This window comes from Bidens hawaiensis, unplaced genomic scaffold, assembly GCF_021521415.1.
Source record: "Bidens hawaiensis isolate Kalapana, Puna unplaced genomic scaffold, B.hawaiensis_p1.1 tig00000237_1, whole genome shotgun sequence".
In the NCBI taxonomy this organism is placed as follows: domain Eukaryota; kingdom Viridiplantae; phylum Streptophyta; class Magnoliopsida; order Asterales; family Asteraceae; genus Bidens; species Bidens hawaiensis.
Window position 1 is genome coordinate 1203247 of NW_027491021.1, and position 21727 is coordinate 1224973.

Genomic DNA, 21727 nt, shown 5'->3' on the forward strand with positions numbered 1-21727 from the left:
AAACAACGAAACGGGCCGTTTTTTAGTAAATTTTTAACCCGAAAACAACGAAACGGGCCGTTTTTTAGTAAATTTTTAACCCGAAAACAACCAAAACGAACCGTTTTTTATTAAACTTTTCACCCGAAAACGACAAACGAACCGTTTTTAGTAAACTTTTAACCCGAAAACAAGCAAAACGAACCGTTTTTTAGTAAAATTTTCACCCGGAAACAACCAAAACGAACTGTTTTTTAGTAAAACTTTCACCCGAAAACAACTAAGCGAACCGTTTATTAGTAAAATTTTAACCCGAAAACAACAAAACGAACCGTTTTTTAGTAAACTTTTCACCCGAAAACAATAAACGAACTATTTTTTAGTAAACTTTTCACCCGAATGACTGGAAAAACGAGATGGCCGGAAAAACGAGTTGGCCAGAAAAACGAGTTGGCCGGAAAAACGAGATGGCCGGAATCCATGGCGACGTGGTGCCGGAGGTTAGGGGTTTTGGTCGGAATGACTTATGGGTTTGAGGATTTGATAGATTCGATTACTTGTAATGAAACTGATGATGATGAAGAACATCAAGTATGTTTGAGGTTGATGATGATGAAGATGAGCTGATGATAAATATGATGATCTGCTCTGATAATGAAGATGAGTATTATTATTATTATTATTATTATTATTATTATATTTATAATTTATTAAAAGAAGATTACTAAAATACCCTTAATATATTGGTATTATTACTAAAATATCAACGGTCAACGGACGGTCAACTGACGGTAGGAGTCAGAAGAACCGGCCGGAGAAACATAGGGGCACAAAGTTCGCAAAATCTTTTTCAGGGGTTAACCCATCTCGCAACGATATAAACAAGGGAGACAAAATGCAGATTTCTCTAATAATAATATGGTGTTAGGTCAACTTGCCGAAGCATTTACAACCTTAGTAACCTATTTACGTCTACAACTCGTTTACAATATAACTACTACCCGTTTAGATAAATGGTTATACGGGTCTTGTTTAGGTTAAAAAAATTTATAGTATATTCATAGTTGATGATTTTGACATAAATAAATGCATGAGTGGTATTAATGTTACCCGATTGTCACCCTAGTTTTTACTTGGTTTAACTTATTACCTACTTTACCTGTATCTCTTAATATATTATCAAAGTCGCATATCATATTAACAAATAAGTGAATAATAGAATACTTAACCGTTTGTGTCAACTACAAGAATCGTGTGTAACACACAATTTTCGTACATGTACTGTGTTGTCTTTGATGGGATTTGGTGTATTTTGACTTGAATTTTCAAAATAATGTATGAAAATTTTTAGATTAAAAGTTATTTGGTAGTTCTTTAAACACTTTAATCGGATAAATCTCTGAATTGAAATCAAAAACTTCGTATGGCCGTTAGGAACCGGTTCCAACGGCTATATAGCCGTTTTTGACCGTTGGAACCGGTTTTTTAACTATATACAACTTACGAACATACTATAAATAGCAAGGTGTTGTGTATAATTTGTTAAACCACTTTCAAAACTCTAAATCACAATTAAGCTTAAATCGACAAACAATGGCAAGTGACTACGATGTTGTTATGGTCATCGAACAATACGATGCCCCGAGGTTTGGGTTCATTACGATTTGTGTGTCATGACCGACTCACAAGAGTCGACCCGGTGCAAGTATTGTTCCAAGTTTTTGAAAGCGAGGTCGAACTCCATCTTACGCAAGCATACCAATAAGTATTGTCGTGAGAAAAAAAGTTTGGATGCCAAGAAAGCGGAAGCGTGAGAGTCGCCCGGCTCTACAACTCAAGCACCTACCGCCGCCGGTAACAACGCTTATCTTTGTAGAACGCCGAATTAAAACGACAGACCTTGTTTTTATTTATTTTAACGTGTTATGTTTAGTATCGTCATGTTTTAATAATGTTTGTAATATGTTTTGTTTTTTTATAATAAAATGTTCGTTGTTATTGTAATCAATTGAAAAGGTAACAAAAAAATAAAACATGACTAATAAGAAATAAATCATTACTAGTAATAAACAAAGCAAAACTAAATATTACTTGAAATTTGATCGTGTTACAAATTATTTTACTAATACAAATAAAAATTACAAGTCCTCATCCTCGTCTTCTTCACCACCCGAATTCCCGGAAGAAAACCCTTCCACCACCTCCTCATCATGAATAGGACGCTCTATTGGTATTTCATCTTCAAAGTTTGCCTCGTGTTCTATACGATCAACCGCATCCAAATGATCCTTTAGGAGAATGCAAACCTCTAGAGGCTCGGGAGTTAGTTTTGTTCTTCGCATTGATAATACCCTCTCACTAAGAGAAAAAACCGATTCGGAAGCAACCGTTGAGACTTGGACGCTAAGCAAGTCACGAGCCATGGCGGATAGAATAGGAAATTCGTTTTGTTTTCCTTTCCACCAAGCCAAAATATCAATGTCGCGAATTTTGTCGACCGTTGCGGCCTCAACATAGTTTGCTCAACTATATCGACCGAGTTCACTAGTTGGTGTGTTTTCTCTTTGCCTCTTAGCGGCCGATTCACGTACTGCATTCATCAAATTTATAAGCTTGTCCTTGCACGGCTTACTTTTCGTTGTTTGCCTTATAAAAGACGACCTTGCGCTTGAACCATATAGTTGAAAATAATGGCCATAAAGTTCTTGGAGGTTTTTGTTAAACTTTTCCTTCGCTTCCGTCGACAACTTCAGGTCGATCTCGTGCATGCCCATGTTGTCAAATATTTCCTCGATCAATGTCTCAACCCCGTTAACAATCCAATATGGGTTTATAGCGGCGGCACAAGTAAACACCGGCGGTATGTCTTCATAATATTTTAAGAACTTTTCCTTCATTATCAAAACAATATCATTGAAGAGTTTTTTTTTTTCTCCTCAAACTCTCTAAAATTCAAAGACATGTTGTACAATTCTTGCAAAACCCAACAACTGGTAGGATAATAAATTCCCGATAACTTAGTTGTTGCGGTTTTGAATACATCAAGATACTCCAACAAATAACCGACATTCACCCAAACACGGTCGGGACTCGTGAAGCAAATCGGCCTCGCATTGTTCAACAAGATTGTTATGAAAACTTTGTAATGTTTGGCGTTGGGCAAAAGCACACTTGAGCATATGAAAACTTGAGTTCCAACGGGTTGGAACGTCACAATTCGGCCCCAGATATTTTCTTTCAACCAATTTGCAATAGTTCTTATATTCAAGATGTCTTCTTTTACCACTTTTGAAAACATCTTGTAACATAAGTATAAAGCAAGTCAAATTGACACCCATGCTTTCATTGCCGAGACCTTATTGAACAACCAAATTGATAATATGTGCAACACATCGAACATGAAAAATATTTCCGTAACAAGGTGGTGAATATTTTATGATAAATTTTTCTAGCGTCGTTGTATTGTTTGATGCGTTGTCAAACGACATCGAAAATATTTTATTTTTCAAGTTATAAGTCGCTATAACCTCATCAACCAATTCAAACAATTTTTCTGCGGTATGTGGGTACAGGAAGTTTTCAAAAGCGATGGTGCGTTTCATCAATTGCCAAGACGCCGGATCAACCCAATGAGCGGTGACACATATGTATGATTCGGGTAACCCATGTGGTGCCGACCAAACATCGCTAGTTAAACTCACCATCGATTCTAAAGTTTGAAAAAAGTCGATTAACTCTTTTTTTTGCACACTCCCACAATTTGATACAATAACGTCTTAGAGTAGTACGACTTACATGTGTGTATCGCGGTTGTAGAGTTTCTCGAATCAAGGACGTCAACTCCGGGCCGTCAAAGTGGTTAAATGGCAAACCTCGTTGAATAACGAACTTTGCCATTCTATCTTGAACATGGTTCGTGTTGTAACGAAAGAGTGTACCATCTTTACCCAAGTCCACTTGGTCGGTTGCGCAAACGCCTTTCAAGGCCTTGCAAAATGGCTTATCGATGTGCTTTTTTAAAGTCGAGTTCGAATCGTGCTTTAAGAAAGTTCCACAAAATTTGCAACGAGCCTTAGTATCACCATAGATCACTATAACCAAATCCCAATTCTTCCATATTTCTTTGTTGCGGTTATGGCCGAGGACCCCAATAACTTGTGGGTCATCTTCAACACGAACCGGGCCAATAAAAACGGATGAAGTAGCGTTGTTGTTAGCCTTGTTGTTAGACTTTTTGGTGGTTGCCATAGTATTTTTGAGTCGGATGGTCGGGTTTGTAAAACGAGAAGTATTTTAGATTGTTTTTGAGTTTGGTGGTGAAACAAGGGGTAAATAATCAAATTATATAAGAAAAAATCACAATTTTTGTCCTTTTGAATTAACAAAATTATGGAATGAGTTCTTTTTGAAAATGTGTTTCAATCTTTATCCTTTATTTGGATGTTTCCCTCGATTTTTGTTCTTTATACTAACGAATGTTAACTTTTCAGTTAACTCACCCCCAGTGCATTGCACATGAGTGTATTTTAGTCTTTTTACCCTTTAAAGGCCTACTTGTGCAAACATAATAAAAATGTAGAGTTAATCAAAAATCTATAGGGACTATACATGTAATTATAGGAACCATTATTTTGTTTTATTAAAAATGAAAAAGAAAAATAAACATATCAAATTCATCTCTCCCTTCTGCTACCAACTCCACAACATCCTTACCTGTAATAAAAATACAACTCCCTCGTTCTGCTGGAGATCACAACCACCCCACCCAAAACCCCTAATTCTCTCAATGACCCACCGCCAATGATTATGGAAGAAAAGGAGACTGCATCCTTTGCTTAGCGTTGACGTATCTCCGTTCATTTTCATCGTCGTCACCGACTCAGTCAGTGACCAAACAACAATTAAGAGTCCAACGACCACCGACATGTGAACCATCACATATCCGATCTAAAACGACCAAATACATGAACCATCACTAATCAATTAGATCTGAGACCACCGTCATAGTCTCTTAACCGATGACGCCCAGATCTATGAACCAACATTCACACTCCGCCCACACTTGAACACGATAACTCCCCTACTCATCTTTTTTCCTTTGATTTTGATCACCGATGTTTGATTTTATTAATCCCCCCCCCCCAAAAAAAAAAAAAATAGCTCAGTTTAATTTTGTTCTAAGGTTGTGGTCGTAGAGAGAGAGAAAGACAATTGTGAATCTGAATTAATAGAGAGATGAAGAGTATTTGGGTATGTGTTTGTATAGTGGGTCTCAAGATTAAATTTTAATAAATAACATAAATGGCCTCTAGGTTATAGTAATTACATATATAGACCTTTTCAGGTAAAATTACAAAAACGCCCTCATGTGCATGGCACATGAGAAGACTTAACTGAGAAAGCGGATGATCGTTAGTGTAAAGGACAAAAATCGAGGGAAACATACAAATAAAGGATAAAGATTAAAACTAATTTTCAAAAAGGACCCATTCCATAATTTTGTTAATTCAAAATGACAAAAAATGTAATTTTTTTATATAAGGTTTTGGACAACAAAAACCGGTTCCAATGGCTGTATTACCGTTGTAACCGGTTACAACAGCTACTTTGCATTCAAAAACCGGTTCCAACGGCTATATTACCGTTGGAACCGGTTCCAACAGCTAGTTTTTGGACTGCAACTGTATTTAATGTACAATATCCGGCGGAACCGGTTATTCCGGGTAGGAACCGATTACTGATATAATATATAGAACCGGGTTGGGATTTCGGGTATATAAATACCCAAACCGGGTTTTGGATACACCGGGTATAACCTGGAACCGATTTCGAGTCGGGTACCCCAGTTCGGGTCCGGAACCGGTTTTTTTTGGACGTCTAATGTTGTTTTCTTTTGTTGGAAAGTGCGAAAGTCAAAGACTATTGTTAACTTTAAAAACCTACTTTGTTTTTACTTTTCTAGTTTTTATTGTTATTACTAACAATGGGTAAAGTTAAAATACAAAGGACAACAAAAATGAGAAGGATGTGAAGGAATCTAGTCTATTGATTTTAGATTTAAATGACTGGATTAATTTAATAAATAAAAATTGATAGAAAGGGCATTAAGGTAATAACCCACATTTGTTGACTTTCTCTCTCCACATGCAAGGCACATGTCAATTCCCCTATCATTTTAAATTGTCCATAACTTTTTCATACGACATTATTTTTTTTTTAAAAAAATTAACCATAATAATAAGCGTTTTTTTTATCTTTAATATGATATCATATTGTTATATAAAAATAAAAAAAAACTAATAGGTTTTTTTAATTGTGTTTTTTTGTTGTTCAATGTGTCAGTGTGTAATATGTTGTTTGCATTGTGTTTTACGTTTCAAATCATTGTGTTATATATATTCATCATTGTGTCTTACGTTTTAGATCATTGTGTTATACGTATTCACCATTTGGTCTTACGTTTTAAGTCATTGTGTTATACGTATTCACCATTGTGTTTTACGTTTCAAGTTATTGTGTAACATGTATTAATCATTGTGTTTTATGTATTAGATAATTTGTTGTTATTTTATCATTATTTTTACATATTATTATTACACAACGGTGTTATTAGTATTTAAAAAAACATAATGATGAGTTGAAAGACACAGTGACAAAAAAACACAATGACGAAAAAAGACACAGTGATAAGCGAAAAGACACAAAGGTGTGCGAAAAGACACAATAGTGTGCGAAAAAAGACACAATGCTAAGCGAAAATACACAATGGTGTGCGAAAAGACACAATGGCGAAAAAAGACACAATGACGAAAAAAGACACAATGGTGTGCAAAAAGACACAATGACAAAAAAAAACACAATGATAAGCGAAAAGACACAATGGTGTGCGAAAAGACAAAATGACGAAAAAAACACAATGATAAGCGAAAAGACACAATGGTGGGCGAAAAGACACAATGATAAGCGAAAAGACACAATGGTGTGCGAAAAGCCACAATGACGAAAAAAGACACAATGATAAGCGAAAAGACACAATGGTGTGCGAAAAGACACAATGACGAAAAAAGACACAATGATAAGCGAAAAGACATAATGGTGTGCGAAAAGACACAATGACGTGATTTTTGTTTTAATTTTTATATAACAAAAATCATACTCGTATTAAAGATAAAAAAACGCTTGTTATTATGATAAATTTTTTTAAAAAAAAATATCATACGAAAAATTTATAAACGTTCTAAAATGATGGTGGTATTAACATGTGTCTTGCATGTGAGGAGAAAAATGTATAACCTCTATACCCTTTTTCCTTTGGTCCCCTTTGACACATGTCAATTATTTATGGCTTCTCACACTTCTCATTTTTATTACCCTTTGTAAAATAACTTGACTCACAATATTAGAATCATAAAACAGTTATTACATCTTTATATCTTCTATTTTCTGTAACAAGTATAAATAAAATACTTTATGTTACCGTTGTTTCCTGTATATTCCATAAAAATTATTTTTATACTATGTATAAGTTACATTGTAATATATTTTATTTTTCGTATTTAAATTTAATGACATCGAACGTTCTTAAATCTGGTCAATCGGTTATCAGTAAGACGACCAGTTTGATATTTGGTCCGGTTATAAAAACATTAATTATATGTTTATGTGTAAATTGTAACGTGTTGGGACTTGCTATTAAGTTAACCAATCAAGTTAATTTTGTGTTGAAGTTGTGCATTTATGGTTTACTGCCGATATTTTTAGAAAGATACGTCTAACCCGGCCCAAAAACTTTGACCTCCAGCCTAAAAAGTAAAAACTTTAAAATTGTACATTTTGGGATTATGATTTGTGCTCCGACCCGAAAACTTTAATGTCGGATGGTAATAAGCCCAACCATCGTAAATATCAAACCCATTAAAAAAAGTTTCTGACTTCGTCACTGATCATCCAGTTAATCCAAATACAGTAAAATACTAACCTTCTTCGTGTTTGAATAGTAGGATTTGTTGATGGCACACTACACTAATTATCATTTAACTTTTAGTTAAATCTTAATTTGGGAATTTGAGGGATGCTTTAGTCACTACTTGGTAACTTAAGCGGGAACCGTGTTAATTATTCAATTCTATTATTCTATGGGATGTGATCCTCATACCCCACTCTCATGCCGACTGGACATGATTATACGGCTCGTATAGGCCCATACGAGCCGTAAACGCTATGCATGACTGACATGGGATAAAATAACAGCTTTTTGCAACCTATACGACCGTATAGGTGTTTAATGGCTCGTATTGCTCCCTGGCACACCATAAAATCTATGCGGTCGTATAGGGCAATACGACCGTATAGAAAACTTTTGCAGAAAAAGTCATCCTACCTTCGAACACTGTTAAGCGCTGTTTAGAAACGTTATACGAGCCATATAGTGCTATAAGTTACTTTGCCAAATATGTTATGTATATTTTAATAGACAATTTATTTTACTCTAAAATATCATATCATTCAACTTTTCAATATAAAACATAATTTTATACAAGTGAAACAAAACATGAAAGGGTCGAAAAGGAGAGCGGCTAAAATTGCTAAAGAAAATATAGTGCAATTTAGATAATTTATTTGGATGATGGCTACATAGGATGTTAAATTCATAAATCACATAAATATATGGTTGTCAAAAATTTGTCCAAAAAATTGTCTATACGGCCCGTATGGGCTATATGAGGCACTACAAACAATGACCGGCAAACATCCGACACAAACTGACGTGTTCTAGGTGCTATATGATTGTATAGCCCTATACGAGTCGTACAGGGAAAAGTTGGTGTGGAAGGATCCTAAGCTACACACACGCACGTTCACTAAAGTCGCTATCAACTTGGAATTACCTAATTACCCTTAGATTTATATGGATATCTATTCATTTTATCTAGACACGTCTATAATATTTAGTTTTAAGAAATTCACTCAAATCTGTTTATATATTTTTCCGTTCAATTCTTTTTACATTTTCTTTTAGAAATATAACTTGTAAACACAAATATTTTGTTATTTCAGTTTGAAAAATAACTCTGTTTTGAACTTGATTCTATACCAAAGTAAAATAGATTTATGATAGATATTTGAATAGTGCGTTCTGTTACACTAATGGTGCAAAAGGCTAAATCTAAGAGTAGTTTTTCAAGCTCAAATCGGCTCATCTAACAAAAAGAGCTTTGAGTTTAGCTCCTTTAAGGCGGAGGTCGAACTCTGTTTATTTTGCGCTCCATTTTTATAACTCTAGCTCAACTCATGACTTGTTTCTTAAGCTTGGGCACTTCTTTTTTAAAGCTAATTCATCACAACCTATGTACGTCACAACATAAACTAACTGGAATTAGACATACTTATTCAAATAAGATTACCAAACTAGTTTTTCTTTTTTTTCAGTTTGAACCAACTCCTTAAACCGAAATACAAAAACATAACCATTAACCACTTATTCCGATTCAGGAACCTTTTATCACAAATGCATACAATCACAGTTGTTGATCGTCTTTTCACTCGTATTCATCTCTCCCGCGATAACATCACATCAACTTAACACAGAAAAACTCACAACTTATAGCAAATTCAGTCCTATCACCCTTTTACTTTTTCAACAGAACATTAATCCAAGCAATAAAACAGTAAAGCCAAACATGAAAAGTGAGCCAATTTGTCAACTGTAAACTAATGTAAGCAGCAGCAAAACAGAGAATATTACAATATCCACAAATCAGGATCATCATATTGGCTTATAAAAAAACTTGAAAGAGAGACGTAGGTGGCATGGCATAGTCCGATCATCAATCCAAAACATTGGCAACATCTAGTTCAGCATATCAAACTTCATGCTATTAACTGATCATCCTCAACTGTAACCGTAAATGGAATCATGCCAAGTACCGAAACAAGTTCGCGTTCTCTTTGTCTCTTTCAAGATAATCACGCGTTATCAGATCTTCAATCCTCTTTTTTATTGCTTTTACATCAGGCTACACAACACATGTTCATTAATAAATCAGAAAAACTGGGACCACTTGGGCAGTGTTTTATCTTTAAAGAGTGAAACTGAAGTATTTTGAAGAAAAAAAAATACCTTAAACATGCGTCCCAACTGCTCAACACACTCCATCACCAACTGCTGATATCCCAACACTTTTCTGCTCTTCATGATTCGCACGATTGAAGCATCAATTGCATACCGCCTATCTTTATCAACATCCTCAATTACCTTTTTCTTCTCGTCCACAGGAGGTAGAGGAATCTAAATAAACATATAGATTAAACAATAGTATTGATCATCAAATCAGAAGATATATACACATATATATAGAGGAAGGATCTAGACAAAACACATTTTTTGTGCTAGAACATAAAAAAACAAAATAAATCAGTGTTTATTTCTCTCCTGAAATTAAAAAACAAAAGTATGAACAGATTCTCTTTATTTATAGAACCTACGCATGTGCAAGTAATGAGTAGATTACCTACACATGTATAGATAAACGTTCAAACTAAATTAACATATAAACAAATTTGTTTAATGGATTTTTATGCAGATAACATATGAATTCGTATGTAAGAAACGAAAAATTTTAATTACTACTAATATAAAAATCAAACACATATATATAGTAAAATCACTCTCAAGTACCTTGATCCTCCTCATTTTATCTGTAAACTTGGAGTTGAACTCAAAGTAATCAGTTGGAGAGATACTTTTGGTATTCGGCTCCTTGGTAAGAATTTTATATTTTGCACACGACAGAGAGTGAAGAAGCCTAACAACATCATCATCTGACAAGTTCAACTGACTCATAATTTCCTGATAACTCAATCGGTCTGACAAGTTGAACAGCAGTAACGCAGATGCCTTCATCAATCAAAGTCAACCCCTTAGACATTAACAACTATTGCACATACATAAGTAAATACATAAAAGTGTTTTTATCAAAGAAACCTGGTAGGTTGTGACAATGAGCTCCATAGTTTTCGGATCAAACTTCCCATTGATGTTGCAGGTACCCAATGAATATATCCATGTAAGTTTTCTGTGCTTTGTTTTGGTTTGATAAAATTCTCTGAAAACTTCAACACACTTCACCTAAAAGAAATATTTTAACAAATTAAACATGTAACAGAGCTATTGTTTCTTATAAAAATGAAGTTAAAGGTTGTATTGTACCATCTCTGCTGGGAGATTTAGGTCAAAAGATTTGTAGCTTGGCCAGAAGCCAGTGGTCAACACAGTCACAGTCAAGTCAATCCCGGGGCTAACATTTGAATTATTGCTCAAGTATTCCTCAAAGTGGGATTGGTTTTCCTTTGCTAATGTTAGATCTGTAACCTGAAAAGTAGATACGGCAGATAAATGGGTCAATTCGAGTTATGATTTATCCATATCATGTTAAGTTGTTAGAATAAAAAGTAACTAAAACGGAGAGATCAATTTCTGACACGACCCAATCAGGTTTTGGGTTACCATATCTAACCTGTTTAAAAAATGGGTCGGGTTTGAGTTGACTTGTTGCTTAGTCGAACTTGCAGACCCATTAACCCGTTTATGACTCGTTTAACCTATTTTTTTACAGGCTACCAAGTCGATTGACATGTTTACAGCTTTCTTATTACCCACAAACTTGTTTAGAAAAATGATTACACAGTTTGTATTCAGTTTATCAAGTTCGTGCAGGTTAGTGTTAACATTTCATAACACGAATAAAAATACGGGTCATGTTTGGGTTGAACAAATCAACCAGCAAACCTGCCATCTGTTAACCCTGACGCCCCTTAGATAGAATGGGTCGAACCAGATCCAAAATGCATTAAAATCATATAACTTAAGACTATTTATGAAGGTTTTAAAAGTTTGGACAACAGGTGATTCTAAATACTTATCCATGCTTACCATTCCTTCCATCTTAGATGTGAATTGACCACCGCATTGTTGCTTCAGTTTGGTCAAAATGCTTCTCTCATGCTCATCATTGGCACTTTTGTCGAACAAAAGCCGTCGAGCGAGTTTTTTCCTGCAAGTAGAATACAGTATCAAAAATTAAACGAGTTAGCAATTTTGACCCATACAAATATGAACAAGATCAATTCAGTTTATGTTTTAATAGGTACAAAAAACAGATTGATAGAGATACGTGTCGAAGCTATCAAGCGTCATCAAAGTGTATTTTTTATGCATAGAACCTCCTATATCATTTTATTCAAGCAAATATAGTACCATTGAAACAAAATAATGTTTTGTGATCACATTTATTAAAAATAGTACATATAGAAGTGTTAGTCAACTAGGCCTGCAACCAAACTGAACATTCTGTAAACTGTTCGTGAACCGTCCAGTGAAAAGTTAACATGTAGAACATTGTTTATTCATTTAGTTAAAACAAACAAACATGAACAATTATGTTCGTAACTGTTTATTTAAGTTTGTTTATGCTCATTCAAATGGGTTCATTTATGTTTGTTTTGAGTTAATTTGTATATTCATTAAAAAATTTTAAGTCAATTACAATTTAGTCTAGTTTTATTATTTTTCCCCCAACAGACTGGTATCCACGATTACTTTTAATTGGTGTTCACTTAAGTATGTTATTTATGTTCGTTCATCTATGTTCAGTAATGCTTGTTTGTTAACAGTCATGAACTGTTCGCTTATATTGTTCATCTATGTTCAGTAATGTTTGTTTGCTTATAATGTTAAGGAACAACGTACACAAACATGTTCATGTTCTTAACAAACAAACATGAAAAAGAAAACCATGTTCATTTAACTGTTCGTGTTTGACCATTTGTTCGGTTCAAGTTAAACAAACACGTCAGTTACTTTATAGGCCTACAGTCAGCCCATCCATTTGCAATTCTAATTGTTAAATGAAAGCAAAAAATGAAATTATTATACTAACCAATTAACGTTCATCAAAATTTAAATAACTAATTTTACCTATAAAATTCAGCAAATAGATCTTTATCACTAATGTAGGCAAGCAGCTTTACAACCTGCAAGTTAATCAGACAGCTCAGATGTCACAACCTGAATCAACAATTTTAGAAAAAGAACGGCATCTATAACAATTAGACATTACCTTCTCAAGTGTGTCTTCAATGGCTTCATCACTCAATTTCTCACTTCCACCCTTCTTAAGAATATTATCACAAAATGTGGCAAGTAACTCTGCACTTGAACTTCCAGCAACACCCTTGTTGCAGAATATTTCAAATGCTTCTTTAAGTGCCTAGACACAAATTAATAGTTAATAACAAGAGTTAAAAAAAAATCATATTAGTCATTAATTAGTGAAACTAACAAACATACCTTGTGGAAGAGGGTATGGTTACTAAAACAGTCATTTACATATGCCAGATACTTATCATGAAGCTCAATCACTTTTCTAACAAAAACCTGAACACGGACCCAAGAATAAACACATAAGTTTAACAATTAATATATATTACTAACTGCAGATTATAGGTGTGAATTTCTAACATGACACATACCTAACACGAAACTCATGATTTTTGGTTAGTATAAAAGGGGTTCAGGTCATTTTCAGGTTGAACCCGCAAACCTATTTACAGCTAAACAAGTCGTGTTTGTGTCAACCCGGCGGGTTTGCAGGTTGACTGATTTAACCCGTTTTTTTTTTATTTTATACTAACAAAATGAGTAATATAAATTAATTGGGTAGTTTATCCCAAAATTCAAAACTTAAAATTAAAAATGACATAATATTTCATAGCTAAAATGTAATTACTTTATATACATTTCTATCTTTTGTTGTAAAACTGTAATTGCGAAGCATTAATATGCAAAAAAATAGAGTTAAACAGGTTGCGTTGGTGTCAACCCGTGAGCACTCGTGACATGTAACACAATTTTCGGGCTTATGTCAAGTTGGACCAGCAAACACAGCCTGTTTAGCACCCCTCAGCAAATACCACATTATCAATATTACCTGTTCCTGCAAGCCAACCACGTCTCTCTTTTCAGCCTGAAAGGAGCCACAAAACAGCTTAACAAACATGTGATTTAAATAGATTGTGAATTAACATGTTTAGCATGTACAAAGTACAAACCTTCTTGTTGCTTGCAGCATCTTCAGCTTGTTTGACCAAAGTTGTACCTTCAGCAGTGACATGCTGTACAACATAGAAATGCATCGTGCATATAAAACAATACTGAAAAAAGAATATAAAATCAGCAAACATGTGATTAAGATAACAATTAACAAACCTGCTTAAACATACTAGACACAGGTTCTAGTCCTTTTGGTATCTTTGAAAAGAGTCTGTACATCCTTGACAAATCATCAACCTAAATAGAAGTAAAAAGCCAATACTCATATAAACAAAACCAAACCAAATATTAAAAGAAAAAACTCAAATGATAAATGTACACCTTGTCATCCCTGAGCAATGCATGACAACCAGAGTGTTCTTTCTCAAGCAATTGAGTCGCATAAACAGACAGCAACTCATTTTGAACTTTCTACGAATACCAATAAAGTATACACACAACAAATTAATAACCATCAAAAGTAAATAAGATAAACCTTAAAAAACAAACCTCAAGCAGCTTTGGCTCACTGCTGACATGAAGATAATGAGACACTCGGTCTTTTTCTCTTTTCAAGCACTCCTCTGCCTGAAACATTTTATAAAAGATGCTTACAATTCACAAAATATTTGAGAAAGAAAGCCTAATATCATAAGTTCACTTTCAAAATGAAGTTTTTTTTTTACTTTGAGCATGTAATCTGGACAAGAATCTTCTAAGATCCAGTTTGAAGCCTTGCGTGAATAATATGCAGCAGTATCTTTAAGCATAGATGATTCAAAATCATTCTCATAATACTCCATTTGCCCCATTCCAATCTCAACAAATATATCTAGAACATTCTTCAGTAAAGCTCGGTCTATCTGCTCGCCTTCACGTTCTTGATCAATCTGGTTACAAATCATTAAATAATAACATGATAAAACTTATCACAACCAAATTTGAAGAAAACACGTTAAAAAAGAACATACCAGAGATATCACAGCATCTCTCACTTTCCCATTCACCTCTCTGTACACCTAACAGCCATATCCGACAGTAAAATCAACACAAAATATTTCAAGAAATTAAAGAAAGATGAAATAGAATGATTCATGTCAAAGTAGTTGACACATGTATCCGTCCTAATTTGAAATGAACACTAGAAGTTAAAACAAGCCAAGTCGCTCGTAAACTACTCAAGATCGGCTCGCTAAAAATTTGAAAAGAACCAAGCTTAAACGAGCATGGGCCTAAAACTAAGCTTGTTTAAACAAGCACGAGCTTCACTTATAGAGCTCGAAACGAGCACTCGTAAGTCAAACGAGCCGAGCTCAGACCTAGCCGAGCTCTGGCTCAGCTTGGTTGTTTACACCCCTAACATAGATGTTACAAATATTATTCGGATACTTGAAGAATTTACTCTCGTTCAATATTATTCTTGATTACTTTGTAACTCTTTACTAAATATACACATTATTACCAGATCACGGAAACAAGCAAGTCCAACTTCATGAAGTGGAGGCAGAGAACGGCGGGCGATGAAATAACGGTCAAGATAATGGAAGAATCTAGAAAGCCACCTAACCATGATCTTATGATTAGACCACCTTCTAACAAGCTCTCTTAGCATGAACTCATCATGTTTCTCCCTTAAGGAAGGCAACACCTGCGTAACAAAATTCACCATTATAACCAACATAGATAATAACGATCTTACCATAAATAAATGAATAACATAAAACAACAATCCTACCGTTGACGTAATGTACTCTTCGAAAGACTCGCGATACTTATCATACAACTGCTGAGAGTAGTCATGTGGCGGTTTCTGCGTGCACATGTTGTAGATGGTTCTAGAAAAACAAATTACACAAGATTTAGCTTAGTAGTCCGTACAATAAGTGAGAAATAAAATCACAAGAACTATAGTGAATAATACGTGTAGAGCATCATGTAGTCTTCTGAGCTAAACTGCGGCTCGGGAAGACCTTCTAGAATGTTCTTCAATTTTGTAATTCCTTTCTGCATGAAGTCCCATCCCTGCTCTAAATCTATCGTTTTCCGCTCATTCATTTTTATTAGATTTCACACCAGACTATTATTCAAAACCTATTAAACCTGTCCGAATATTAGATAACAACAACAATAATAATAAGTATATAAATCTTGTATTCTGTTAAACAGAAAGAGAACAAAACAAAACTTATAGAATAGCCAAAATCAATGTTCAATAAACTTATAATAAAACACAAACCATAATTTACAAACGACGAGCTTAGCATAAACTCTACAAGTCTAGAAGCCCTAAATCCAACACAAACATAACCTAAACCTGACAACAATGCATCAACACATATCGATAAACATAAACAAGCAGTCACAATCGAACACAAAAACGATGTCATCAAATAGCTTCGAAACATAATCCGACTTTGCATAAAAAAAATATCAGAAATCAAACACACGCAAAATTGCATAAACTTAGGTTGGTAAAACACGTAGGGAAAATTGCATAACAAAATGAAACAATCTGCAGCTGGAATAACCTAATTGCAAAACACAAACCCTAATACTAACCTGTTATAAACCCCAGAAGTCCAGAAACCCCAAATCCGTAACCTAAAGCTAACAACAAGGCGTCAACATGTATCGATGAGTGTAAACAATCGATCGATATCAAAGGCACAGCTGATTTGAAGGGAAGATATGATCGTAAGAAACTGAATCGGATAAAAGTGAGAAATCAAATAGATAATAAAGTAAACGGCAGAAGGTGATTGAATTGAAATGAATAGTACTACTACTACTACCTGAGTCGATTGACTGGAATTGGAATGAATCGAAGAGCAGAGTATACGAGTGAAAGAGAAAGAGAGAGATGAAGGATTTTGGATCTTCTTCGGTGGTTTCTTTCTCTCTCTGCTTTTATTACAAGCCCTCCCTTTCCTTGTTCCTTTTACTTTCGTGCATATCTTCCCTTCCCACACAATTATTATTATTGTTGTAAAAATCAATATCCTCTAGTGGAATACGGGATAGGGACCAGTGATTAATCGAGTTTAACTGGATCGAACTTTAATGTATAATTTTCAATTTTATATGTGCAGCACATTTTATGTCATTTTCAGTTTTATACATGCATAAACACATTTTGGCTGGAAATAAGCTTGAATCTCGCCGAAAACCGTTGTTTTCTATCGAATCTCTTTGGAACCACTAATTTTGTTCGGAATCTCATCAAAAACCGCATATTTTTGTCAGTATCTCGTCGGAAACAGTCGCTTTTGGCCGGACATGACCATTTACCGATTAATTTGGCCGATTAGCCCAAAATTAATTAGTGAAGTAGGAACTAGCGATTAATCGACGTCTAGTCGGGATTTTTGCAACACTGGTGGGCTTACGATGAAAGTTAAAGTACATACTTGCGAGCTAACTGTACGAATCAAGTATAGGATAATTGCATTATATTATATATATATATATATATATATATATAATTATATTACTTAATTCGCATAGTCCGCAAGTTAGTTTAATTTATATTTGATCCAAACTTTTTTATTATTATTATTATTATTTAGTTTGTATTTTCTTTATAGAAAAATGAAGTGATGGTATAGTATACTAGTATGAGTTTAAATTTTAATGGATTTAGATACTAAAATGTTGTTTAAATTGATAAAATTTCCTTTCATATTTTGAAAACTGTGTTTTTATTAGAGGTGTCAATTCTTGACACGGCCCAAAATCCAACCCGAAACCGACAAAAAAAAAACAGGTTTTGGGTCGGCTAACACGACCCGTTTAAAAACGGGTTGGGTTCGGGTTGACCAGTTTTCTAAACAGGTCGGGTTTGGGTTGACCTATATAAAAACGGGTTGACCCGCTCACCCGTTTAATTTTAGATATTTTAAAATTAATTTTATATTCTCTCTTTAGTTTTAAAATGTGTTAAAGAAGTTAATTATTTTTCATTCCCCATATTACATTTTTAGGTTTCCTCTTAAATTCTATTTTTCGTGAATGACATTTTTAAATTCTCAACCAGAATTTGATTACCCAATATGCATTTATTCTGTTCATTCACCAATATAAATGAACATATCGTCAAATCCATCTATATCTGAATCGACTCATGTTAAATTGCATTTGAATTTTGCAATATATGGTTTTGATTTTATTATAATTTGTATGTCTGATTATATAAATTAAGTTGTGTAAAAAATATGGGTTAAACAGGTCGTGTTCGCGTCGACCCGAATTTATGTGTGTGCGGGTTAGGGTTGACATATTTGACACAAATAATAATATAGGTCGGGTTCGGGTTTCACATTTCAACCCGTCAATCCGTCAACCCGCAACCCGTTAACCCGCCAACTTACCAACCCGACACGTTTGACCGCCCTAGTTTTTATTCGGTTTAAGACCACATTATATTTTCTCTCTAAAGCATGATAATGATAAAAGTGCAATTTTAGTCATTTTCTTACGTATGATGTTTTTTTTCTTAAGTTGGTTGTTTCTTTAAATTTATGTCACATTTGATCCTCTTTGAACGAAAGATCTTGAATTCATTAGTCAATTATTAAGAGTGTTTTCTTACATTTATGATCTGATTCAAAAATTATATGGGATAATAGAAATTTTTTTGTCTAGGTTTGATATTTTAGTAAATATTGGTATGCGTGACGTCTAAGATTTAAAGACATGTGTGAATCTAATAACATTAGGATGACAACTAAAATTTGTGTTTCGTCGTCGAGTTGTTAACTTGGTATTGTTATGTTTGATATATATGTCAGTTTGAACATTCATTTAAGTTTTTGAAGAAAATCAAACGTTAGATTGAAGCTCCAGCACTATGCATGACATTACTCACGCAGTAAGTATAAGATGTGTAAATACGATCATCAATTAACAAGCTACCATACATTGTATTTGGGAATCATCGTTGTTGATCATACCTCCTACTAAGTGGATCTATCATATTACTTACTATGTTTTCGCCATTGCAATGGTCAAAATGTCTTATTATGTGTTTACAGTCTCCCAATGAGTCCATTAAAGAACGTCCATATGTGAAAGACTAACATAACTTTATTGTGCATTATGCTTGAATGTATCTAGAAGAATGAGATGAAGTGTATGTTTTAGGTGGTGTTTTATCTTCTCTTATTTACTTCGTGTAAAGTAAATTGGTTTAAATGTAAAATATTTGTGTTTCATTTTTTGAAATGTCAAAATATAAATAAATTTTCAAAGTTATAAATTTAAATATAGTTTAAAATAAGTCACATAATAATGTAATTTTAATCATGTAGTACGCTTTCTCATTAGAATTTTGTGTATATGACATCCACATATGCATGTTTTGTATAGGTCGACCTTCACATGTTTCACGTGAAAATCTATATGTTTGATTTTGAGTCAAATAATTTAGAGATTTAGTAGTTGATATAAAATTTTTAAAGGTTTATAAGTGAACACGAAAGTGTGATAATTCTTAAGTATTAAGTAGGTAAAAAATAAATACTCCAATAAAGAAGATCAGTGGAGAGTTAAAATGGCTCAGATCAGTGGAGAGTTAAATTGAATCTCACATTCACATTCTTTGGTGTGGTATTAAAAATAAAGAAGATAAGTTATCAAGAAACAACTTGCATATGATATTTCCAAGAAAGTGAGTACAAATCAATAAGATATTTCTTTTAAGAGCATATTCTACGAAGTTTTGTTTCATTATCATTTATCATTATACTAGTTTGAGACCCGTATATTACACGGCAATTAATGAAAATTTTAATATTTAAACAATAAGCAAAATACAATCAATAACACAATTATCATATAGTGTTAGTACAATTACAAGTTACATTAAAATTACAGGAATTACAAACGAAAAGTTACCCAAGTATTTTACAAATAAGAAAAAATTTCCTTGTATACAACATTTGTGGTTGTATTGGTCAAATTACCTTGTTTATCAAGGAATCAGAATCTTTAGCCCACACCTGCTTGTAACTCTTGACAAGGCGACGTATAGTTGTCTATGTGAGAACACGGGTTCTTTTAAGTACAAACCAACCCTATATAATGATTGACCTTGACTTTGTTTATCGTCATCGCGAAACATACTGCAAGGGAAAATTGTTGTCTTTGAAATTTGTATGTTATTTTGTTGTCTGATTAGGGATGACAGTGAAACCCGAACCTGATGGGAATACCCGATACCCGACATAATTGGGACGGGTCTTACCCGTCCCATTAGGGTATGGGACGGGTCTGGGATTAGTTTTTAAATTTTTCGCGGGTCTGGGACGGGTCTGGGATTTCTAATATACCCGATTACCAGATAATATGGACCCGTTTACCCGATTATATACCCGATATAATTTTATATATATATACACACACACACAAACACATAGTAACAATAAAAAATGGTATTTGTGTTCAATTGTTCTTTGTGTGTCCTCCATGAATATTAAAATTATATATATATATGTATATATATGTATTGATTGTATTACATCCCGCCACTTACTCATCCTCTATAAACTACGTAGGTCTTTTTTATATATATTTTTTTGTATAATTTTTTTCTTTTTGTTGAATTGAGTGTATCATGAAACTAGTAAAATAAATTTTTTTGTGTTGAATTTTCAAAACCCGATGGGATTTGAGTCGGTCATACCCGACGGGTATTTTTAATAAACTAATGGGTATCCCCGAAACCCGCGGGTATACCCGATAGCCGATGGGTATTTACCCGATAAATACCCGATGGGCCTGGGACGGAGTTTTATAATCGGGTCCGGGTCTAGGAATACCTAGACCCGTCCCAGACCCGATCCATTGCCATCAGTATGTCTGATGAAGTCAGTGGCGATCTATGGATCAAAACTTTATGACCAGTGTTAGTTCCAGAAATAATTTTTCCTTCATCCACACGAGTACCTAAAGATATAATTTGTAGTCGAGTACCTGAGAGAATGTCATAGAGACCAAGATCTAGCCGCTAATACGATACATCAACACGAAATCGATACTTTAAATATATACTTTATTGATAGATATGGATGAATACATTAGAGAGAATAATGAGTTATGGAGAGGATAATTTAGATATATGTACAAGTTCTCTACTAAATTATGAGCATGAGCTTCCTATTTATAGGCTATTTTACAATATACATTAAATACACATACTAGACAACCTATAACTTATTCGATCGCTACGGACACCGAAACCGTGCACTAACATACTCCCCCTTTTCCGTAGCTATCGAATACTTTATCCTTGAATACCTTAACTGCAAATCACCAGTCACAAACCGTGCACTGACAGACTCCCCCTTGACTGATGATTTTCGGGCTTGTGTAGACAAACCATCTTTAAATCTTTTTCAGCAAACCAATAACTTGTAACTTCTCATATTAGATCTCCCCCTCAAAGTGAGCAACTCTTGGAGATCATCCCGATCATCCACTAGCGTATAATATGGTTCAATCTTTTAACAATCAGCAACAAGTCATCAGTTATCTGTCAGCACTGGTAAAGAAAACATATCTTTACGTTTAACCTCGTCACACATCTTCGTGAACAACTCGATCATTCAACATCTTTCACTTCGGTTTTCCCTCTCTTGATAACGTGTATCCCAAATATACCCT

The 21727-nt window shown here is 34.1% G+C and overlaps 1 protein-coding gene across 1 annotated transcript; it reads right to left on the reverse strand.

Annotated features, from left to right (window-relative positions):
- Nucleotides 1–9580: 9580 nt before the first annotated feature.
- Nucleotides 9581–16965, reverse strand: LOC143613879 (cullin-1). The gene is made up of 20 exons (XM_077087500.1): nt 16861–16965; nt 15990–16168; nt 15804–15903; nt 15531–15716; nt 15040–15087; nt 14755–14958; nt 14579–14656; nt 14411–14500; nt 14246–14326; nt 14089–14151; nt 13968–14003; nt 13328–13414; nt 13098–13247; nt 12956–13011; nt 11912–12032; nt 11189–11350; nt 10964–11107; nt 10658–10876; nt 10100–10267; nt 9581–9995 (listed from the first exon to the last, which is right to left on the reverse strand). The coding sequence occupies exons 2-20, from the start codon at nt 16121–16123 to the stop codon at nt 9894–9896; spliced, it is 2229 nt and encodes a 742-aa protein (XP_076943615.1). The 5' UTR covers nt 16124–16168; nt 16861–16965; the 3' UTR covers nt 9581–9893.
- Between the last annotated feature and the right edge of the window lie 4762 nt (nt 16966–21727).